We start from the raw sequence: 22,308 nt of genomic DNA on the forward strand, positions 1-22,308 counted from the left end.
CGTGTTCTACGCATTCACAACATGTTCACAGCGGTCTATATCCACGCTGTATCATATAAAAACGATTACCAAGATTCGTTACGCAAGACCAAGTTTTAAATTAGTTGCATTTTGAAGGGGTGGGCGCTTTGCCGAATGTGACCCCAAATATAAAATTGCTTAAAAGTGGGGGGTGGGCGCTTGCCCGGGCATGGGCGCTAACGCGGTCGAGTACGGTAACTTTGCCAACATTATGAAGAAGTACAGACCAGATTTTCAGATGTGAAATTATATATATTATTTATTATATACATGTTCAACAATTGTAGATGCTGTAAACCGTTTATATCTACATTATGGATTAGTAAGTGGGTAAGTTTGAGCAGAGTTCGTCATTTGTGTGATACAATACTTATTTCTGACCAGTCAATCAAGGCACAGTCATTTTAGAGGGCATCTTGTGAACACATTATTGACAGCATTAGACCATTGCTGTATGTTAAAATTTCTGTGTGTTAAAGTTTCTCAGCATCCATAAAACTTTGCATATATTTTACACAAATTTCTCATGCACTCGACTGTAAATGCTCAGTGATCGCAGTTCAAGCCAGAGAAATCCAAACACATCCTCGCTAAAAACAATGAGATGACCTGGTGTCCTAGAAGAATTCATGAATCCATGACTTGCTATTAGTCCAGTACCAAAATACCTGAAGTTAGAAAAATAATTCATTATAGATGATATAATTCCTATCCCTGTCAACAGAAATCATTAGATGATATAAGTCATGTTCAGGCTATACCAAGTAGAGACTAAGATTTAAGCTAATCTCATATGCATGTATTTGCATATATTTGATATGTCAGTTCCATTTTTCTCAAAAACAATATCTCTAGATGTGCTCACATTGATTGTCATGTCAGAAATGGCATACAAAAATGAATAGTTATTAATATAAAAATAAATCTTCCAAATGGACATTGAATACAATGGCATTTTGTTCACTTAACCTGGCCTATGCATTTGCACAGACTTCATTAGTTTGTGCTAAGGATCTGGACCAGGTCATAAAAATTGACCATGGGATATAACATTTATGGCCTCTAAGCTCTATGCTAGATGATTCAATCCTAGTCAATAGAGGTCATTATAGATTATATAATCCCTGTCAATAAACTCCATTATGGATAATATACCTGCCAACAAAGGTCATTATAGATTATATACTGTGGAATACTTTATTTTCGCTGGAATTAATTTTCGCTGAAAAGGCTTTTTGGGCGTTTTGTGTGGAATTTATTTTCACTGCTTTTTGATGAGTTTAATGTGAAATATAGGAAAAAAAGTATATTCGCTGGATTTTATTTTCACGGAAACATCCCTTCAGCGAAAATAGCGAAAATAAATTCCAAGCGAAAATAAAGTATTCTACAGTAATCCCTGTCAATAAACTCCATTATGGATAATATACCTGCCAACAGAGGTCATTATAGAATATATAATTCCTGCCAATGAAGGTCATTATAAATGATTTAATCCTTGTCAATAGATGTCTTATAGATCATACTCTCTGTCTCCAAAATCTCCTAATTATAAAGTTATGAAGATAAAATGAAGGTTCCAGCAATATTAACTGTGATTATGCACTGCTATTACCTAGAAAAAATGTTTTATTGAATTACAACTGTGCATGAAAATTCCACTGTGAACACTAAAACACAATAAACACAAAATAAACAGTTGTGGGTGTATTCAGTTAATAGCAAAAGCGAATGCTATTTGAAAGCAACAAAACACAGTAGTCGAATATACTGGACTGTCTACCACCCAACCTAACCCAGCCAAGACCAGCTCACTGGTTGAATTACTAAATTATGTAACTTGAAACAATATACAGTATGTAAGCCATTCCAGGGTTTTTGAATTGATGTGCACCTGTAACCCAATATGTACAATCCTGCATGTACAATACTAAGCTCTTTCATCTGCCAGAAATAATTCTGAACACATCAGACTGTGATTTTGGAATTTTAGAGAAAATAACTATCAACTCGACAAATTTGATTAAGTCACAGAAAAACAAGCCATGCATGGCACAGTCCCAGTTAGTTATCAAATTTAAGATATATAGTTTTGTTTATAGTAATATAGCAGGAACATAAACATGTTAGGAATATGATTATGATGATTGTTTAACATTAAAATGATTGACATTTGTATTGAGAGATATTGCTCTGGAAAAGCATTAATTAGAACAAAATCAGCCATTTTGAATACATGTATAATGAATATACAAAATTTGAACATAATCAGTCAAAGCATGTCAGAGATATGGCTCTAGAAGCCCATTCATTAAAACAAAATTGCCACCAGTCAGCCATTTTGAATTTGATCTGAAAAATAAAATGACGTGCATCAGGAACTCATTATGTTTAATGTATGTTATAAGTTTGAACGAAATCCATCCATAAATGCCAGAAATGCTTGATATTTGGTGATTTTTTAACACAAAAATGGCCACCATTCAGCCATTTTGAATAGGATCGTCAAACCAATATAATTGTATATCTATGACATGATTTATAATGAATATTTAAAATTTGAACATAATCAGTCTAAGCAAGTCAGAGATATGGCACTAGAACCACATTCACTAAAACAAAATGGCTGCCAGTCGGCCATTTTGAATCTTACATGTATCTGAAAAACAAAATGATGTGCATCAAGGTTCAATAATGTCCAACTTATATACAAGGTTTGAACAAAATCCATCTGTAAACAGCCGGGAAATGCTTGATTTTGATGATTTTTCAGCACAAAAATGGCCACCATTCGGCCACCAATCGCCCATTTTTAATACGATCGTCAAACCAATATATCTGTATATCTATGACATTATCTATAATGAATATTTGAAATTTGATACAAATTGACGTGCATTGTATAATATCATGTATGATGTATGTGTGAAGTTTGATTGTGATTGGTCCAGGCAATTCTAAGATAAGGTCACACGGAGGTCAAAACATAATTTCCCGTTTTCGGACTGTGTCCGAACGGGGACTAAAAATGATTGACATTTGTATCTGATAGTCAAACAAGTACTTGTCCACATTGAGAGATATTGCTCTGAGACAGCATTAATTAAAATAAAATCAGCCATTTTGAATACATGTATACATGTATATCTATAACATGATGTATAATGAATATATATAATTTCAACATAATCAGTCAAAGCATGTCAGAGATATGGCTCTAGAAGCCCATTCATTAAAACAAAAGGGCCGCCAGTCAGCCATTTTGAATCCAATCTGAAAAATAAAATGACATGGGATCAGGAACTCGTAATGTCTAATGTATGTAATAAGTTTGAACAAAATCCATCCATAAATGCTTGAAATTTGAAGATTTTTTAGCATAAAAATGGCCATCATTTGGACATTTTTAATAGGATCGTCAAACATGTATATCTATGACATGATGAATAATGAATATTTAAAATTTGAACATATTCAGTCAAAGCAAGTCAGAGATTTCCCATAGCCCCTTACCCATTTTTGCACCATAAATTCAGACGATATGTTGTGGGTAGAAAGATTTTTAAATTTTACAATTTTAACCCCCCAAAAAATTATTTTTCCTGAGGTGGTCCTTGAGCATAAGCCCACCCCCTAATTTTCCTGATTTTACATATTCAGGCTCCTGGGCTTATGACCGGGGAAGTATGGTAACGTGCACTTGTAACCAAACATGGATGATCCTCATAAAAAGTTTTAATGGAATCACCTCATTCATCTCAGAAAAAAACGATTTGGTTTCGCACATGTTTGAATATCAAAATTCATTTATATATTTTCCGTCATGTGCAGTGATAAAAACAGTACTGACGCACCAATTTCATTACATACTATTCAAGCACACAGAGACTGATGATGTTTGTCATGCATATGGCTATGTTTAGTGTGAAATACCAGTTGGAGATATTTCACACTAAACGTCACTATTATGAATATTATTGCACCACTATGAAGTACCCAATCTCTATGATTTGTACCATTAGACATTGATTTCTCTAACACTTTTGACTGGAATACCAATTAGGACTCTGTTAAAGCATTTGTTTTTGTTTTTGTAGTATGTTATGCAATGTATGATCAGAATTCAAATTTGCCTCAAAGTTTGGCAAAAAACAATTTACATTAGTGTTAAAATTGCTGTCCACCTTTAGAGAACATAATCACCAACATAAGTACTCGCCTTCACTACCTGTGTAATAAATGTACAAGTTTGAAGGTGATCAAAAACAGATGCAAGTGCAGATGGCCAAACAAACTTACCGAGCTCTGCAGGTAGTAATAGTTTTATGTATACGGTCTTGTATATGATTCATACCCCTATCAGACACACCATGTGGTAGTTTGAATGGTTGTTCTTCACCTAGACCCTGATCTCTTACAATCACATCTTCTTTGTCGACAAGTTCTAATATGGCTAATGTTTGCTGTTGTTCTAGTGAAAGCCTCAAAGGTTCGCTCAGATCTGCCTCTATACTCAGCTGACACGCTGGTACATTAGGATCACCCTGCAGCAAAACAGGCATATAGTCAAATGCTTGTTAAGTACACATATTAAGCAAATTATTGCAACATTAAGAGGGGCTTTGAAATCTGGATGAATCGAATCATCAATTTGACAAAAGGAACGATTAATTATCAAAACAAGCAACCTGTCGGCTGAGATAGCTCCACTGTTAGCAATGTACATTTCAATTAAATAACAGAAGATATCATTAGAAAATGAACAATATGCATAGTATCAATGCAATGGGACTTGCTGTTTTCAACAAGAATTCAAAAATATCATTTTTCACCAAAAATTACAAAAATAATCATCAAAATTAGATAATTGAAGATTGATACAAAATGAACAAATCTGAGAGATGTCCACATGTAGTACCTATATATCTAATATCAAAGCATTTGGACTTGCGGTTTTCAACAAAAAGTCAGAAATATCACTTTTTACCAAAAATGACAAAAATATTCACCAAAATTAGAGAATTAAAGATATCATTACAAAATGAACAAATCTGAGAGGGTTCACATGTAGTACCTATATATGTAATATAAAAGCAATCGGACTTGTGGTTTTTAACAAGAAGTTGAAAATATCACTTTTTACCAAAAACTACAAAAATATTCATCAAAATTAGAGAACTAAAAATATCATTACAAATTGAACACATCTGAGAGAGGTCCACATGTAGTACCTATATATGTAATATCATAGCAATCGGACTTTTGGTTTTTAACAAGAAGTCGAAAATATCACTTTTTACCAAAAACATCAAAAATATTCACCAAAATTAGAGAATTGAAGATATCATGAAATGAACAAATCTAAGAGAGGTCTACCAAGGGTACATATACACCAAGTATCAAAGCATTCAGGCTTGTAGTTTTCAAGAAGAAGTCTAAAAAGTAAAACAATGACACGGACGACGGACAATCACTCATATGATAAGTCGACAGCGGAGCTAAAAAGATTAGTTAAATATTATCAAGAAGCACCTCATACTCGACATAGACTTTAGGATGTTGCAGTCTTGGGGCTCTATTTCTTGGAGTTGCATGACACGATTGGTTGGAATAATCATTCATTTGCATAAATTAATATTCATGAGCAATGAAAAACTCATCTTTTCAGTAAAATTGTGCCAACATGCTCTCCATAGTTCTAAATTGACTGATTCTATCATTACAAGCTGAAAAAAATAATCTAAAAACTTTTGTGAAAGTGTTTTTTGAGACATGTTTTTCTAGCAAACTGTTGAAAGTAACCACAGGTTTATTCTTTAAAGTGCCTGTGCAATGTCCACCCATACGCTTCCCATTTTAGGGCTGTGTCCCACTGAAATGGGCGATTATTGATTTTTTTTGCTGAAAATGATTACTCGTATCCAAGTAAATTTGAGATATTACCCGTGCTGTAGCCACGCCCACCTATCCTGAAACTGCCGACTGTTTCCGGATTTCCGACTCTTGCCGAAAGTGCGCCACCGAATGCAAAAATATGAGAGGAAGCCATACCCCTGGGCCGTACTTTTATATCACTGTGTCATTCAACGTACAACTGTACTTTCAAACGATATACATTTTTTAATCGCGTTTTTTTTGTCTATTTTATTTTATTTTATTTTATTTTATTTTTGAGAGAGCGAATTTTTAGAAGTTGTTTTCACAAACATTTATGATGGTTAAACGTTGTGTTGTGGGCGGTTGCAGTAATGCGTATACCGGTAGTCATAGTGTAAGTATTTACACAATTCCAATCGATTCGAAGGTGCGAAATCGGTGGACGAAAGCCGTGAAAATAACGAGAAAAGGTTGGGGTGGACTTCCTCCTAACAGCGTCATATGCAGTGTCCACTTACGTCAGATTCTTTTTGTTTTATGAAAAACTGTCCTTGTCCATGACAAAACAACTAGGTTTTAACGAGAAACGCCGACAATACAAAACGTTTTCGAAAAAATAGATTCCGGACCAGCCCATGATCACTGAGACGGATTTCAGAAAGGAGAGAGACGTCGAGTATGTGTTTCAAATGATTTGATTTTTTTTTGAGATCCCGATTATCGCTTTATAAAGACCACCCGTGTTATGTAAAAGGTAACAGTAATTTTGATAATGACACAAAAACGAAGCGTCGGACAAACAGGAAATTACGCAGCCCTCAGGCTGTTTTCATTTTCGCAGGCTAAAAGTGTCTGAATTGTTCGGTTATTGGTGTTGAATGTTGAATTCACACGTTTGTTGCCTTTACTTGCAGCTTGATCGGCGTAATAATTTACGGAATAAGAATCCGGGCTTGAGCTGTCAATGTATTTTTTTAATATGATGTCGTAATCATGAAAATCACGCAAAATCCACTCTGAATTTGTCTGTATGTGAGTCGCTCTCAATTATTTTTGTTATCCAATTAAACGTCGCCATTCACGCACTTGTCCCCCTCATGACCCGAAGCTTTCACCCATTACAACGCGGCAGTCATTTATTTAGTAACTGTGTTGTTTTGTCGATTTTTAAAATTATTTCTCTATTTTATAAATCAAAAGTGTCTAGTAACCTGCTAAATAACAAGACGATTCAGGCGTCAAATTTGATTTTGTCCAATGCCGGAGTCCAGCGACAGTGTACAAACGTGCTCCGGTGACGGTGACGGTGACGACCACGGTGACTAGCTACACCAGACCGGACATATTTCGCATCTGACTCAACCCCATGCAACAAACTTGATACTATGTGTTCGTTATGGTCCATTCTTCCTCAACGAACAAGTACATAAGTGGCAATTTAGTCAAAAACGAGAAAACAGCACAAGAAATTTGTCTTATTTACACGTATCGGCAATGCAAGCTGCCCAGTGACTTCCCCTTCTGACGTCACAAGGGGAATTTCTGTATGCAAATGAGAAGCTAATGAGGAGCCTCGTTTTAAAATACACAAAAATAAAGTTTCCGTAGACTAAGTTTGAAACACATTTTTTCACTTAAAAAAAATTATTTATGCTTAGAAACATAAAAATTAATAATATTTATGTATCAATGGATAATTTTAGGCGTGAAAATAGCAGCCATTTCACAGGCACTTTAATGTGATCATAGAAACATATGAAATTCATGGAGAATTCAGAGGCACGTTTATATCTCACTCTAGTACTATTGCTCAAAATTATGTGCATGTTTTCAATAATTTTAATCAGTGACAAGTTACCTAATTAGTATTCATTTAAATAAATTAGTGTGCGTGTGTGCGCATGCAATTAGAAATAGAACAATTTTGAATGCAATAAAATTACATGTAGAACGCCGGGCTGCAAGGAACTAGTAGCGTCAAACTGGTTGTCAGTTAAATTGTTTTGAAATAGACAAAATTTTAGGGCCTGTATATTCCTATGTACGGTAAGGTTTCTAAGTTGCATTAAGGATTGTTTTGTAAATAAATCGCTGAAATTAATCCATCTATTTGTAAAAGGGACGTTGTTGCTTCGACGATGGCCTACAGGCGACTGACTTTAAACCTTCCATCCAGATCAGACGGCACCCTCTCATGCTACCCCCCCCCCCCTTGTGGCTCGCAATCTGATCGAACTGCAATTCGATGCCTCCCTCCCACACTGATTAGTGGATTGGGGAACCATTTTGTGATGTTATATACAGCTGAAATCCCATGTGATTGTTGTGTGAGGCGAGTTTGTTTCGTGTGTCAGCGAATCATTTATGTGAAGGTATTAAATGACCATCATCACATACTGGATTACATCTGAGACTACCAGGCTAACTGTGTCATTGCAAGTTTACACCTCAATAAACCACAAAAGTGAATTGTAGAAAGACTGAAGAACACTTGGTAACATGACACTGCATTCCACACCCACACATACATACCGGGGTACATGTAAATATGTTTTGGCGACTTTCTATTCTGGAACCAATAGATAAATATAGATAATGTTATAGCAAATCTTGACTTTTAATGTAATTGCTGGCATTTAGTGTAAAAGCACATAAACAGAGAATTTAAATCTTCATGAATTTAAAATGTTGCTCTCCTTCAATCATGAGAGTTTGTCTATATACTCACAGTGACCTTAGTGCCAAGTATTTGCATATCTTGGTAGGTGAGATTAACAACTTCAACACCATGACTGCCATATGTACCTTTAAACAATCCTGGCTGTATAGGAACATTGTGCATAGGTTCTGGTAAATGAATTCTTTTATACAAACAAACTGTTCTGTGAAGAAAAATATGTTGTTTATGAAATCCCATTTTGAATGATAGAAGGAAGAAAGACATAAATATCTGTCTTCTTGTTATGATATGCTGTGTGTCATTTACTTGATGTATTCATTTTAAGTTCATTTTTCAGTATTTATAAACAAATATTTCATACTAACTCATACTAACTAACTTCGCTCTTTATCCTAGGATGAGTCTTGGACTCCTACTTAGTACAGAGAGAGCTATTTTTTTTTTATCTGTCTCATTTATATTTTCAGTCAAAAGAATTCACTTTACTGGCTGCTGTTTATGGCATATTCAGTGCCAAAACAAAATCTAAATTACATTTTTGGATGTACATGTATTGCAGTTAATCACAGTTAATACAATTAACAGTATCATCTTAACTATATACAGGCAACTTATTGTATGAGATAAGATACAGAAATACTGCTTGGCTTAATTATATACAATATATATAAAATATGTTTTTGAAATTCAGTTTCTCACCCAATTATCGCCGATTTTTTGTCTCCAGAGTGATTTATATCGTAAATTTTGGTTCCTCAAGCATCGCTAATTAATAACCTATCTAACCGCTGGACTGAATAAATGATATTGTCAAAAAATCATAGAAGATTTGGCGAAGATTGGTTGTTTTTGGCATTGACATATTTTTGCTTGGAAACTCGAGGGCGATAAGACTAGATAAATGTATGTGTCACACGCAACGTAATATTACCGTAATTGGTATAGTACAGGTGTGATGGTTCAAATACCAAAATGGCAACAGTAACAGAAAGACTTCCCTGGCGGCGATGATAAAATACGAACACGGAGCCAACAGATGAGGTTTCAACTGGTACTGGTATTATTATACTCTGCAAACATCAAGTACAATAACGCGGTAAAACTCCACTACTCCAATAACTAGATACTTAAACTCCAATACAATTCAAAGAGATCTCCGATCTGATCTCAGTGCTGAACAACTCCCCTATATATACCCACACTGTCTATAAATAGACCATTACATCAGCATACATAATGAGTCTGGAACTTACTACAAATTTCTAGAATGTTCCATTACCTTATATTGCCTCCTACAGTGTTCTATTACCTATTCAACCAGTTTCTAAAAAAAAATCTAGAATATTCCACCCAGACACAGCACGGTTCTAGAACATTCTCAGTGACACGGAAGTGGTAAATAAGTCGTATGCGACATGCCTCCCCTCTCAAGAATATTATAACATAATATTACATAACTAGCAACGACGTCAATAATATGAATATGATAATTTCAAATAAAACAACAATACAATATATCAAATTGAACTGAATAAAGCTCTGTATACATAAATTCGAAAATCACATACAGTAGAATATAATAAAATATGAAATATAGTCATAAACGAATAACATTCTACTATACTGTTCCTCAGTCCATCAATCTACTCAGGTTGTCCCGTCCACATTGTCTCGTCCAGGAATATCCTCAACACGATAATTATATCCTTGCAGAGTCATCGCCCATCTCATCACTCAGTCATTTGCAAACTTGGCTTTATCAAGGTAAGACAATGGTTTATGATCCGTCTGCAAAATGAACTCCACACCGGCTAAATATACCGGAAGGCGAAATTTATTCACGCCCCATACAATGGCTAAACATTCCCTTTCTACAGTTGAATATTTCTTTTCTTCATCGGATAACTTCTTACTTGCATAAGCAACTGGATGAAGCTTCTCACCATGATTCTGCATAAGTACTGCTCCAATTCCTACCTGAGACGCGTCCGTCCGCAACACAAATGGTTTCTGTGGGTCTGGCAACTTCAAAATTGGTTTGCCCAATAAGTATTCCCGCAAAGTGTTATATGCATTCTCCTGGGCCTCTCCCCATACAACTTTGTTGGGTTGTCCTTTCCTTAGTAGGTCACTCAAGGGTGCTGCAATAGTTGCGAATAAGGGGATGTGGTCTCTGTACTAATTCACCAGCCCAAAAAATGATCGGACACCTTTCTTGGTCGCTGGTCTTTGCGCTTCTCGAATTTTCTCCATGTTGTCGTGACTTGGACTCACCCAATTGTGTCCAATTTCATGACCCAGGAATTCTACTGATGTTGCACCCAGAACACACTTAGATGGTCTAGCTGTCACGTCCGCTGCCCTTAGTCTTCGTAACAACTCAGATAATACTTGAACATGCTCATCCCAGCAGCTTGAATAAACTATCCGATCATCTATATAGCTTCCAACCCCCTCCATACCTGACAATAATTTCCTGATTCCCCGCACCAGAGTAGCTCCTGAATTCTTCATTCCAAATGGCATCTTTAAAAATTCATAAGTTCCATCGGGAGTAACAAATGCTGTCTTTGGTATATCTTCTTCAGCTACTGGTATCTGCCAATAACCTTTATTTAAATCAATTTTTGACAGGAACTTACTATTATGTAGCCTCTGAAATATGTTCCCTGTTGTTACCATTGGCTCAGGGTCAGTTACAGTGACCTTATTTAATTTCCTATAGCCTACACATATGCGATTCTATCCATCCTTCTTTACCATCACCACCGGTGACGCATAGGGTGATGTGGACTTCCTGATTACTCCCATTCTTAACATATCTTCAATATCTTGCCTAAGGTTCTCCCTTATTGCATATGGTAGTGAGTATATGGCTTAGATCGTATTGGTGTATCATTTGTCAGGTCAATCTTATGACTGATTATCTTGGTCTTTCCTGGCAAGTCAGTAAACACCTTATCATAGGTATTGACTAAACCCACCAGTTCTTTCCTCTGGTGTTCTGTCAGGTCTGTACCAATTTGAACATCTTTACCTGACTCCTTGGGTTTACAAGTTCCTAAGATCATCTTCATCTACAGTATTCTCTTCATCTGACTCGTTGCACCCCGCTGTTGCTGCGCGCACAGCATTCATCAGGTCTATGGCTGTATTTGATGAGTAACTTGTCTCACTTCCATCTGGTTGAGGTGACATCTCCCGCTCAACATACAACTTTAACATATTTACATGATAGGTCTTCACTTTGTCACCTACCCTCACTCGATAATCGTTTTCACCTATTACCTGCTCCACCACATAAGGTCCCCTCCACTGCATCAACGGCTTGTTGTTGTCAGTTGGCAGCAAAATTAACACCTTATCTCCTTCCTTAAGCACTCGTTTCTTCGTTTTACGATCATAGTAACACTTGTATCGGTTCTGTGCCTTCTGTAATTCCTCTCGAGCAATCTCTAAAGTCTGTTCTAACCGATCTCTCAACTCAAACACATACTGGTAACTATTAACTATCTCAGGAGTATCGCTTTCTTTGGTTCATAACTCTTTAAGGATCTTCATTGGGCCTCTAACCGTTCAACCATATAACAGCTCAAATGGGGAATAACCAGTTGACTCCTGTGGTACCTCTCTATATGCGAAGAGTAAAGCACTAATATACCGATGCCATTGCCTTGGTTGTTCATGGCACAACCGCTTTAACATCTTCTTCAAAGTACCATTAAACTTTTCCACCAGTCCATTACAAATAGGGTGATAGGGCGTAGACGTCAGTCTCTTAATGCTGAGCAATCTTGATACTTCTTGCATGCATTCTGACACAAACTGAGTCCCCATGTCACTTATTACTTCTTCTGGAACCCCCAATCGGCTATAAAAGTCAATCAATGCCTCGGCTACAGTCTCCGTATCTATATTTTTAAGTGGAACCGCCTCTGGATACCGTGTAGCATAGTCCACCATAGTTAAGATGTATCGATGACCCCCGTCACTGGCTGGCGTAATTGGTCCAACCAAATCTATAGCCACACGCTTGAATGGCATATCAATTAAAGGCATCTTACCTAATGAAGCCTTCACAACTGATCCCTTTGAAACAGTCTTCTGGCACACATCACACGACCTACAAAAACTGGTAACATCTTGATGTAGCCCAGGCCAATAAAAGCTAGTCACAATCCGGTCTTCTGTTTTCTTTATCCCCATGTGTCCACCAAATATTGAATCATGGGCAATCTCCATAACACGAGTCCTCAACAGTTTCGGCACAACCACTTGACGTCCCGTCTTGCCTCCTGGAACTGAACGATCCCAATACACACGATATAGCAAGCCTCCATATACCTGGAACTCGGTTGTATGATGCCCTCTCACTTCTGGTTCTCTCTTATTATAATACTTCTTCAACGATGTGTCTGCTTGCTGCATCTCGATTAATTTGTCTTTTGTTACATGTGCTCCAGTCTTTACATCACACACTTTGAGCGGCTTCACCTTACCAGATTTCTTCGCTTGCGCTCTGGTTGTTACTGCTCCACTCACATTCCACACTGGATCCGGGTCATCTTGTGGTCTTGCTCCGGGCACATTCCCGACAATTAAATCATAGATTGGGTCCTGCACACATAATGCTTCAACCGTGCCTCTCAAATATGGCCTATCAATTTCCACTATGGCGACTGGAACCCTTCTTACAGTACAATCAACCATCAATATATGACCCATCATTTTTGTGTACTGGTCATCTGGTACCAAGCTCTTCTTGACTATAATGCCATTACACCCAGTGTCTCTCAATATGGTCACAGCTGTGTCACCAACCTTCCCTTGACCCACAGGCAAAGTCCTGTCCTCCACAACACCACTTCGATCCATACATGCACCATTCACAACCTTTAACTGCTCCCCCGATGCTAACAACAAATGGTCCTTCTCAGTCATTTTAGGCACATCACTGTTAATTTGAACAGCACAGCTAGCACTGATATTAGACTCATCTTTAACCACTGCAGCTGCACCAGTAGTAGTGCTGGGTTTGACACTCTTTCTTGACCCCTGTGTTGTCCACTACGGCAGAACTTAGCCACATGTCCTATGGCACCACACTGAAGGCACTATTCACCTTTGTCATGGTTGACATCAGTAACGCGGGATGGACATTGTGCTGCTCGATGACCAACACCCTGACATACATAACACCGGATACTACTACCCTGTCCCACATCAGTATTTCTAATGGCAGTCTTATTATTGTTACGCCTCACCTGGTCCTTTGTGGATAACTGTCGACCATGTGCCACTAGGTACTGCTTTGCTATTACTGCCAACTCATCTACATCTTTGGGTGCTCTTTCTTTAAGATAAACTGCAAGATCTCTTGTACAGGCACCAATAAACTGCTCCATCACCATCAAGTCGGTAACACCATCATATGTTGCTGCAGTGCCTGACAACTCAAACCATTTAGCAAAATAATTCTTAAGCCGCACAATTAACTGGTCAGGACTCTCGGAACTTTTAGGTTTAATTTCACGGAATCGCTTCCTGTACCCATCCTCTGTGAAATCGTATCTTGTCAACAGCGCCACCTTCACACAATCATAGTCAACTGCATCAGTGTCGGACATCCTGGAATATACTTCCAGTGCTCTACCAGTCAACAGCGCACTCAATTTTGTGGCCCATCCATCTCTATGCCAACTCGCATTCGTTGCAAACCTCTCAAACCGCAATAAATAACTATCAAGTTCGTCCTAACCATCAACAAATGCAGGCAACTTTGGTGACTGTGCATCACTGACCACATTTCGTTGACCGCCAAATTCAGCCTGTTGGAACCCCGGCATTGCTGCTTGCAGCTCTATTCTCCTCAACTCAAATTCTCTTTCCTTTTCTTCCGCTTCCAGTCGTAACTTTTCCTTTCATTCCTCAATCTCCATTTTCTTTACCTCTGCTTCCCTTTCCTTTTCTCGCTGTTCTGCTTCTGCTTCCAGCCGTAACTTTTCCTTTCTTTCCTCAATCTCCATTTTCCTTGCCTCTGCTTCCCTTTCCTTTTCTCGCTGTTCTGCTTCCATTCGCAATTTCTCTCTTTCGCCTGCTTCCGCTTCCAGCCGTAACTTTTCCTTTCTTTCCTCAATCTCCCTTTCCTTTTCTCGCTGTTCTGCTTCCGCTTCCAGACGTAACTTTTCCTTTCTTTCCACAATCTCCATTTTCCTCACCTCTACTTCTATTTCCATTTTTGCCTTTCTCTCTTCCCTCGCCGCTTGTCTGTCAGCCCGCTTAGAACTCAATTGCTCCAAAATAAATTTCCTTTTGTCTTCTCCAGTCATTCCCAGTTCATTCGCCCATTTCATCAACTCTTGTTTCGACATATCTTTTATCTCACTGGCCATGTTGTCTTCTATATGTCTTCACTGTTCCCAAACGAGCCCCCAGATGTCACACGCAACGTAATATTACCGTAATTGGTATAGTACAGGGGTGATGGTTCAAATACCAAAATGGCAACAGTAACAGAAAGACTTCCCTGGCGGCAATGATAAAATACGAACTAGGAGCCAACAGATGAGGTTTCAACTGGTACTGGTATTATTATACTCTGCAAACATCAAGTACAATAACGCGGTAAAACTCCACTACTCGAATAACTAGATACTTAAACTCCAATACAATTCAACAAGATCTCCGATCTGAACTCAGTGCTGAAAAACTCCCCTATATATATACCCACACTGTCTATAAATAGACCATTACATCAGCATACATAATGAGTCCGGAATTTACTATAAATTTCTAGAATGTTCCATTACCTTCTATTGCCTCCTACAGTGTTCTATTACCTATTCAACCAGTTTCTAAAAAAAAATTTAGAATATTCTACCCAGACACAGTACGGTTCTAGAACATTCTCAGTGACACGGAAGTGGTAAATAAGTCGTATGCGACAGTATGAAATTTATATTACAATCTCATGCTTCCTAACAATCCAATATTTACAAAGTAAACAAGTACTGTCTACGATATACTGAAAAGTGGAAATAATATACCTATTTAACCGCTGTTGATTTTTGTACAAAATTCAAAGAACACAAAACCAACAACTGACAACAATCGACAAAACAATACAAACAAGCAGTCTGTTGGCTGAGATAGCTCCGCTGTTAGCAATGCACATTTCAATTAAAGAACTAAAGATATCATTAGAAAATAAACAATATGTATTGTATCAAAGCAATCTGACTTGCTGTTTTCAACAAAAATTCAAAAATATAACTTTTTATCAAAAATATTCAAAAAAATTAGATAATTGAAGAACGAAATCATCACTAAATCTGAGAGAGGTCTACTTGAGGTAGCTATATGTATAGTATCTAAGCAATCAGACCTGTGGTTTTTAGTAAGAAATCAAAAATATGACTTTTTACCAAAAAAAAGACAAAAATATTTATTAAAACAAGCCATGCATGACACAGTGCCCGTTAGTTATTAAATTTAAGATATATAGTTTTGTTTAAAGTAATATAGCTGGAATATAACCATGTCAGAAATATGATTTTTTAACATTAAAATGATTGTATCTGATCGTCAAACAAGTACTTGTCCATATTGAGAGATATTGCTCTGGAACAGCATTCAAAGTCATGATGTATAACGAATATATAAAATTTGAACATAATCAGTCAAAGCATTTAAGAGACACGGCTCTAGAAGCCTAATCATTAAAACAAAATCGCCGCCAGTCAGCCATTTTGAATCCAATCTAAAAAATAAAATGACGTGCATCAGGAACCCTTAATGTCTAATGTTTGTACCAAGTTTGAACGAAATCCATCCATACATGCTTGATATTTGATTATTTTTTAGCACAAAAATCACCAACATTCGGCCATTTTGAAGAGGATCTTCGAACCAATATATCTGTTTATCTATGACATGATGTATAATGAATATTTAAAATTTGAACATAATCAGTCAAAACAAGTCGGAGATATAGATCTAGAAGCCCATTCATTAAAACAAAACGGCCGCCAGACAGCCATTTTGAATTCGATCTGAAAAATAAATGATGTGCATCAGGAACCTGTAATGTCTAATATATGTACCAAGTTTGAACGAAATCCATCCATAAATGTGAGAAATGCTTGATATTTGATGATTTTTTTAGCACAAAAATGGCCACTATTTGGCCATTTTGAATAGGATCGTCAAACCAATATATCTGTCTATCTATGACATGATGTATAATGAATATTTAAAATTTGAACATAATCAGTGAAAGCAAGTCAGAGATATGGCAAGAGAACCACATTCATTGAAAACAGTCGGCCATTTTGAATCTTATCTGAAAAACAAAATTATTTGCATCAAGGTATATACCAAGTTTGAACAAAATCCATCTGCAAACAGTCGAGAAATGCTTGATTTTTAGAATTTTTTAGCACAAAAATGGCCGCCATTCGGTCATCTTGAAATTAGATCGTGAAACAAATTGACGTGCATATGTATAATATCATGTATGATGTATGTGTGAAGTTTGATTGTGATTGGTCCAGGCATTTCTAAGATACAGGTCCGGACGCACACACATACGCACGCACGCACGGACACACGGAGGTCAAAGCATAAGTCCCCGTTTTCGGACTGTGTCCGAACGGGGACTAATTAGAGAATTGAAAATATCATCACAAAATGAACAAATCTGAGAGAGGTCTACCTGTAGTACTTATATATATTATATCAAAGCAATGAGATTTGCGGTTTTCACAAAAATAGGGAAAATATCACTTTTTACCAAAAATTACAAAAATATTCACCAAAATAAGAGAATTGAAGATATCATCACAAAATGAACAAATCTGAGAGAGGTCTACATGTAGCACTTATATATGTAACATCAAAGCTTATGGTTTTATGGACTTATGGTTTTTAACAAGAAGTCGAAAATAACACTTTTTTCTAAAAATGACAAAAATATTCATCAAAATTAGAGAATTCAAGATATCCACACAAAATGAACAAATCTGAGAGGTTTACCTGTAGTACCTATATGTATAACATATAAGCAATCGGAATTGCGTTTTTTGACAAGAAGTCGAAAATATCACTTTTTACCGAAAAACAAAAATATTCACCAAAAATCTATTTGAAATTTGAGATTTTGACATGAAATGAACAAATCAAAAAAAGAACCATCCAAGGTACTTGCATATCATATTTGAAATCATTCTGACTTGCGGTTTTGAAGAAGAAATTGAAATAATATTTCAACCACAATATTAATATTGTCATGTTTATTCTACACATCAATAACAATGAGACACCATACATAGAATCAGTTACATAATTTCTATCTATTTCTATTTCCAGAATCACTCAATGAATCCAATAGTTTAGTGTATAACTGTTTCAGAATCACATTTTTGAATCTAGCTGTTATTTGGAAATACAAACTTTTACCATGACACAGAAGTACTTTTATTGAAACTCATATATACTACACAAAAACAAGAGTTATGGATTCGCTAGCTGCTACCAAATAACGTGATTTCAGGTATGGGTTGCTACAATATTGCAACACTCATTTCATTGTTGATGACGTTAAAGCCCAACATGTGCAGCACTTCCTTTGCGGCTCTGCAATTTGTTTGAATCGTTTCTCAGGAAACAAACCAAACGGCCGGCCCCTTTCAGGGCCACAACGTATTTAAAAAAAAAATAACTACCATTTCTGCTTTAATATACATTTTGTTGACTTGCTGACTGCTACGATTCTGATAAAAAAATCTTGAAACATAAAAGTAAATTACGTGCCATGCAAAGAAAGCAGAATGTTTTACGCAATTGACATTTATTTTACAAGTATTTTCATCACAATCACAACAGACTGCAAAGAATTCAACTGTCAATTACAACAAACAAACAAATAGATTTTTTTAATTTTGTTATTACAAGTGTAGAAAGACCACCTGGGCGTATACCCTGACATGACTTCAATTCCTTTATTGTATCAAAATTGGAAAGTGGGCGTTTGCCAGGGCATGGGCACTTACCCGGACAACTACGGTATTAGACAAAAACAAGAGCCTCAAGATGAACTTTAGAGGGCACTGTCACCATAACATTGCAGGGCTCATACCTGTGTTGAACTTTACATTGAAATGTCAAATTCTAGAATTAAACACCAAAATTCAGACGTGCATGTACCATATTCTTGATAATCCCTGATGCCGTACTAAAATGATAGTCACAGTTGTCAATTTTACCAACATTCCATTGTTTTCCATTTTCAGAGATTCTTTTTAATTCCTTATATTTTTATAGTGAGCATGAATATTACTGACTCTAAAGAGCACTGTAATTATGAAGCAATAGTTATAGCAATCATAAACAATACCTACTCATACTGACTTTTAATCATAAATTTCATAAGTAATAACTCTTGGATGTGATCATGTAAAAATTCTTCTGAATTTCCAAGCTCTTCTTCTAACCAAGCTTGAAGTTCCTACAAAAAGTATAATAATTAATGCCAGTATAACACAAAAGTTGGGACCTTAAATAGAAATGTTAATAAATACTCATAATTTTGAAAACATTGCTAGCATGCACCCTTAGTATACCAGAGAAACCAGTATGGTACCCTTAGTTTACCAGAGAAACCAGTATGGTACCCTTAGTTTACCAGAGAAACCACTATGGTACCATTCAAAGAAACCAGCATGGTACCATTCAGAGAAACCAGCATGGCACCCTTAGTTTACCAGAGAAACAGATATGGTACCCTTAGTTTACCCGAGAAACCAGCATGGTACCATTCAGAGAAACCAGCATGGCACCCTTAGTTTACCAGAGAAACAGATATGGTACCCTTAGTGAACCTGAGAAACCACTATGGTACCATTCAAAGAAACCAGCATGGTACCATTCAGAGAAACCAGCATGGCACCCTTAGTTTACCAGAGAAACAGATATGGTACCCTTAGTTTACCTGAGAAACCAGCATGGTACCATTCAGAGAAACCAGCATGGCACCCTTAGTTTACCAGAGAAACAGATATGGTACCCTTAGTGTACCTGAGAAACCACTATGGTACCATTCAAAGAAACCAGCATGGTACCATTCAGAGAAACCAGCATGGCACCCTTAGTTTACCAGAGAAACAGACATGGTACCCTTAGTTTACCTGAGAAACCATTATGGAACCATTCAGAGAAACCAGCATGGTACCATTCAGAGAAACCAGCATGGCACCCTTAGTTTACAAGAGAAATGAGTATGGTACCTTTAGTTTACCAGAGAAACTAGTATGGTACTCTTAGAAAACCAGAGGAACCAGCATGGTATCCTTAGAAAACTAGAGAAATCAGTATGGTATGCTTAGTTTACCAGAAAAATCAGTATGGTACCCTTAGAAAACCAGAGGAACCAGTATGGTACCCTAAAAAACAGAGGAACCAGCATGGCACTCTTAGTATAATATAAGGTTATTACGAAGATACCTCAAAGTATGCACAAAGACAATACAGTGGAAATATTGACTGATGCACAGCGGAGGTTGATGTGACGGCATACTTGGTACTTACTTTGAGGTATCCTTGTAATAACCTTATTATTATACATCTTTTCCATCTATGGGAATGCCGAAATCCAAAAAGTTTAGAACAGAATTAGGAACTTCTTTGTGTGGAGAGTCCAGTGAAACCCAGGTGGCAGCCATGTTTGTTTTTATTATAAGAGGACGCTTACGTGCGTAATAATTCCATATTTGAAATTCGCATTTCCTTATATGGGAGAATGAAAATACGCTGTAAACTTACAGCGTTACAGTGACAGATGAATAATAATATATTATATAGTAAATAGTAATAAATCATGAAATAAGATGGTAAATTTTTAAGACAATGGCTGCATCATCCAAAGGCAACAGGATAAGCCACTGTGCAAGGTTTGTAGTATGTCCCCAAAACTACAAATTCATCACATGACAGAAGACTGAAAGAATGATTCACCTATTAACATCATTTAAACATGAATTCTTGAATACTAGAACACAACAAATAGAATAAAATGATTGGTCACCTCAGTTCTCCCTCCTTCATGTCTGTGCTTGTCTGGTTTACAACATTTGGCACAAAATGATTCTTTCATATCATCCTGCTTTGAGAAAGAAATTACTAATTTTAAGATAAAATACACAATATAAATTGTTTTTGGCACTTCAAATTTCAAAGCTCTGTCATAAATGGAACATACTCAAAATAGTGATCAAAACATAGTCCCAGTCATGTTTTTAGTGACTTTGTCACACAATGAAAGGCATAGTCAGATAATGTTTAAATATTGGGATAGTATTTAGCATATTAGTTACAAATGTGCATGAAACAGGTATAAAGACTAAGTTTGAGAGAAATTGGACAAGGCATGACCGAGAAACTGTTAATGACATGTGCTAATGTTGATTTTTTCGGACAATTAATGGCTGTCAGTTGGAGGTCAACAAAATAAAACAAAGCAATATTCACATGTGATGTACCAACTTTGGAAAAAAAAAATTGGTCCAGGCATGCACAAGAAATGACAGACAGAAGGATCAACATTCAAAACTGATTTGCAGCAGTCCTGCATCAGATGTGATGTTCATATACTCAGTAGATGATGATTGATTGATCATCAACATGCACATTGTGGAACCATCAAATTCATATTACTTTCACTAATAGGTTAATTAGGATTCATAGAAAACAATGCTTGATCAATAATCAACATGCATACTGTGGTGTCATCAAGTTTACATTACTTTCACTGATCATGCACACTGTGGTTCCATCAAGTTTACATTACTGCATGTCCAAAAAACGGTTGACGATGTGTTTGAATTTTGTGATTTCATTTGTTTTTGACGAAAATGACCGCCATTTGGCTAAATTTCAATGAAAACGAAAAAATAAATGAAAATAGCATATAACCCATTATATATTGCAATATACAGTACAGTTATTGCAAAAGCTTTGGCTTCGCTTCAGCATCAGCTTCGCTTCAGCATCGCATCATTATGGCATTGTTATGTCTTCAGCGTCGCTTCAATGTCACAACATTAAGGAGTTGAGGTGGTTATTGCTTTGCTTCATTGTGGTCTCATTATGCCGACAATGTGGCATCAGCATCGCTTCATCAAACAAAGAAGTACAGTACTCATTTCGCCAAACCTCCCGCCCACTTCAGTTCTTCAATTGTTTGTTTTTTCGCTCACTTTTGCGACCGCTTGTTTGATCGGACAATTTCCGATTTATTTTCGACCGCGCAATCCGTAAGGTTTTTAAAATTCGGACTACTAAAAATGTTCCGAGGTACACATTAAATGAAATACACATGTATGGACAGACAGATGAACATCAAGTGAAATACACATGAATGCACATGTATGGACAGACAGGTGAACATTAAGTGACATACACATGAATGCACATGTATGGACAGACAGATGAACATTAAGTGACATACACATGAATGCACATGTATGGACAGACAGATGAACATTAAGTGACATACACATGAATGCACATGTATGGACAGACAGATGAACATTAAGTGACATACACATGAATGTACATGTATGGACAGACAGATGAACATTAAGTGACATACACATGAATGCACATGTATGGACAGACAGATGAACATTAAGTGACATACACATGAATGCACATGTATGGACAGACAGATGAACATT

General features: G+C 36.6%; 1 protein-coding gene across 4 annotated transcripts in view; it reads right to left on the minus strand.

Moving 5' to 3' along the window:
• Positions 1-262: 262 nt before the first annotated feature.
• LOC100377168 (F-box only protein 31-like) overlaps positions 263-22,308 on the minus strand; it is a 45,354-nt gene continuing 23,308 nt past the window's right edge. The window contains exons 5-9 of one of the 4 annotated variants that reach the window (XM_085500021.1): positions 20,658-20,732; positions 18,976-19,082; positions 8,627-8,780; positions 4,321-4,565; positions 263-689 (exon numbers count right to left, since the gene is read on the minus strand). In XM_085500021.1, coding sequence (XP_085356147.1) covers positions 533-689; positions 4,321-4,565; positions 8,627-8,780; positions 18,976-19,082; positions 20,658-20,732 — 738 coding nt within the window. In that variant the 3' untranslated portion in view covers positions 263-532. The other 3 variants (XM_085500022.1, XM_078008042.2, XM_085500023.1) reach the window with 3 other exon arrangements.

The sequence above is a fragment of the Saccoglossus kowalevskii genome, chromosome 6 (assembly GCF_978046115.1).
Source record: "Saccoglossus kowalevskii chromosome 6, keSacKowa6.1, whole genome shotgun sequence".
Classification (NCBI taxonomy): domain Eukaryota; kingdom Metazoa; phylum Hemichordata; class Enteropneusta; family Harrimaniidae; genus Saccoglossus; species Saccoglossus kowalevskii.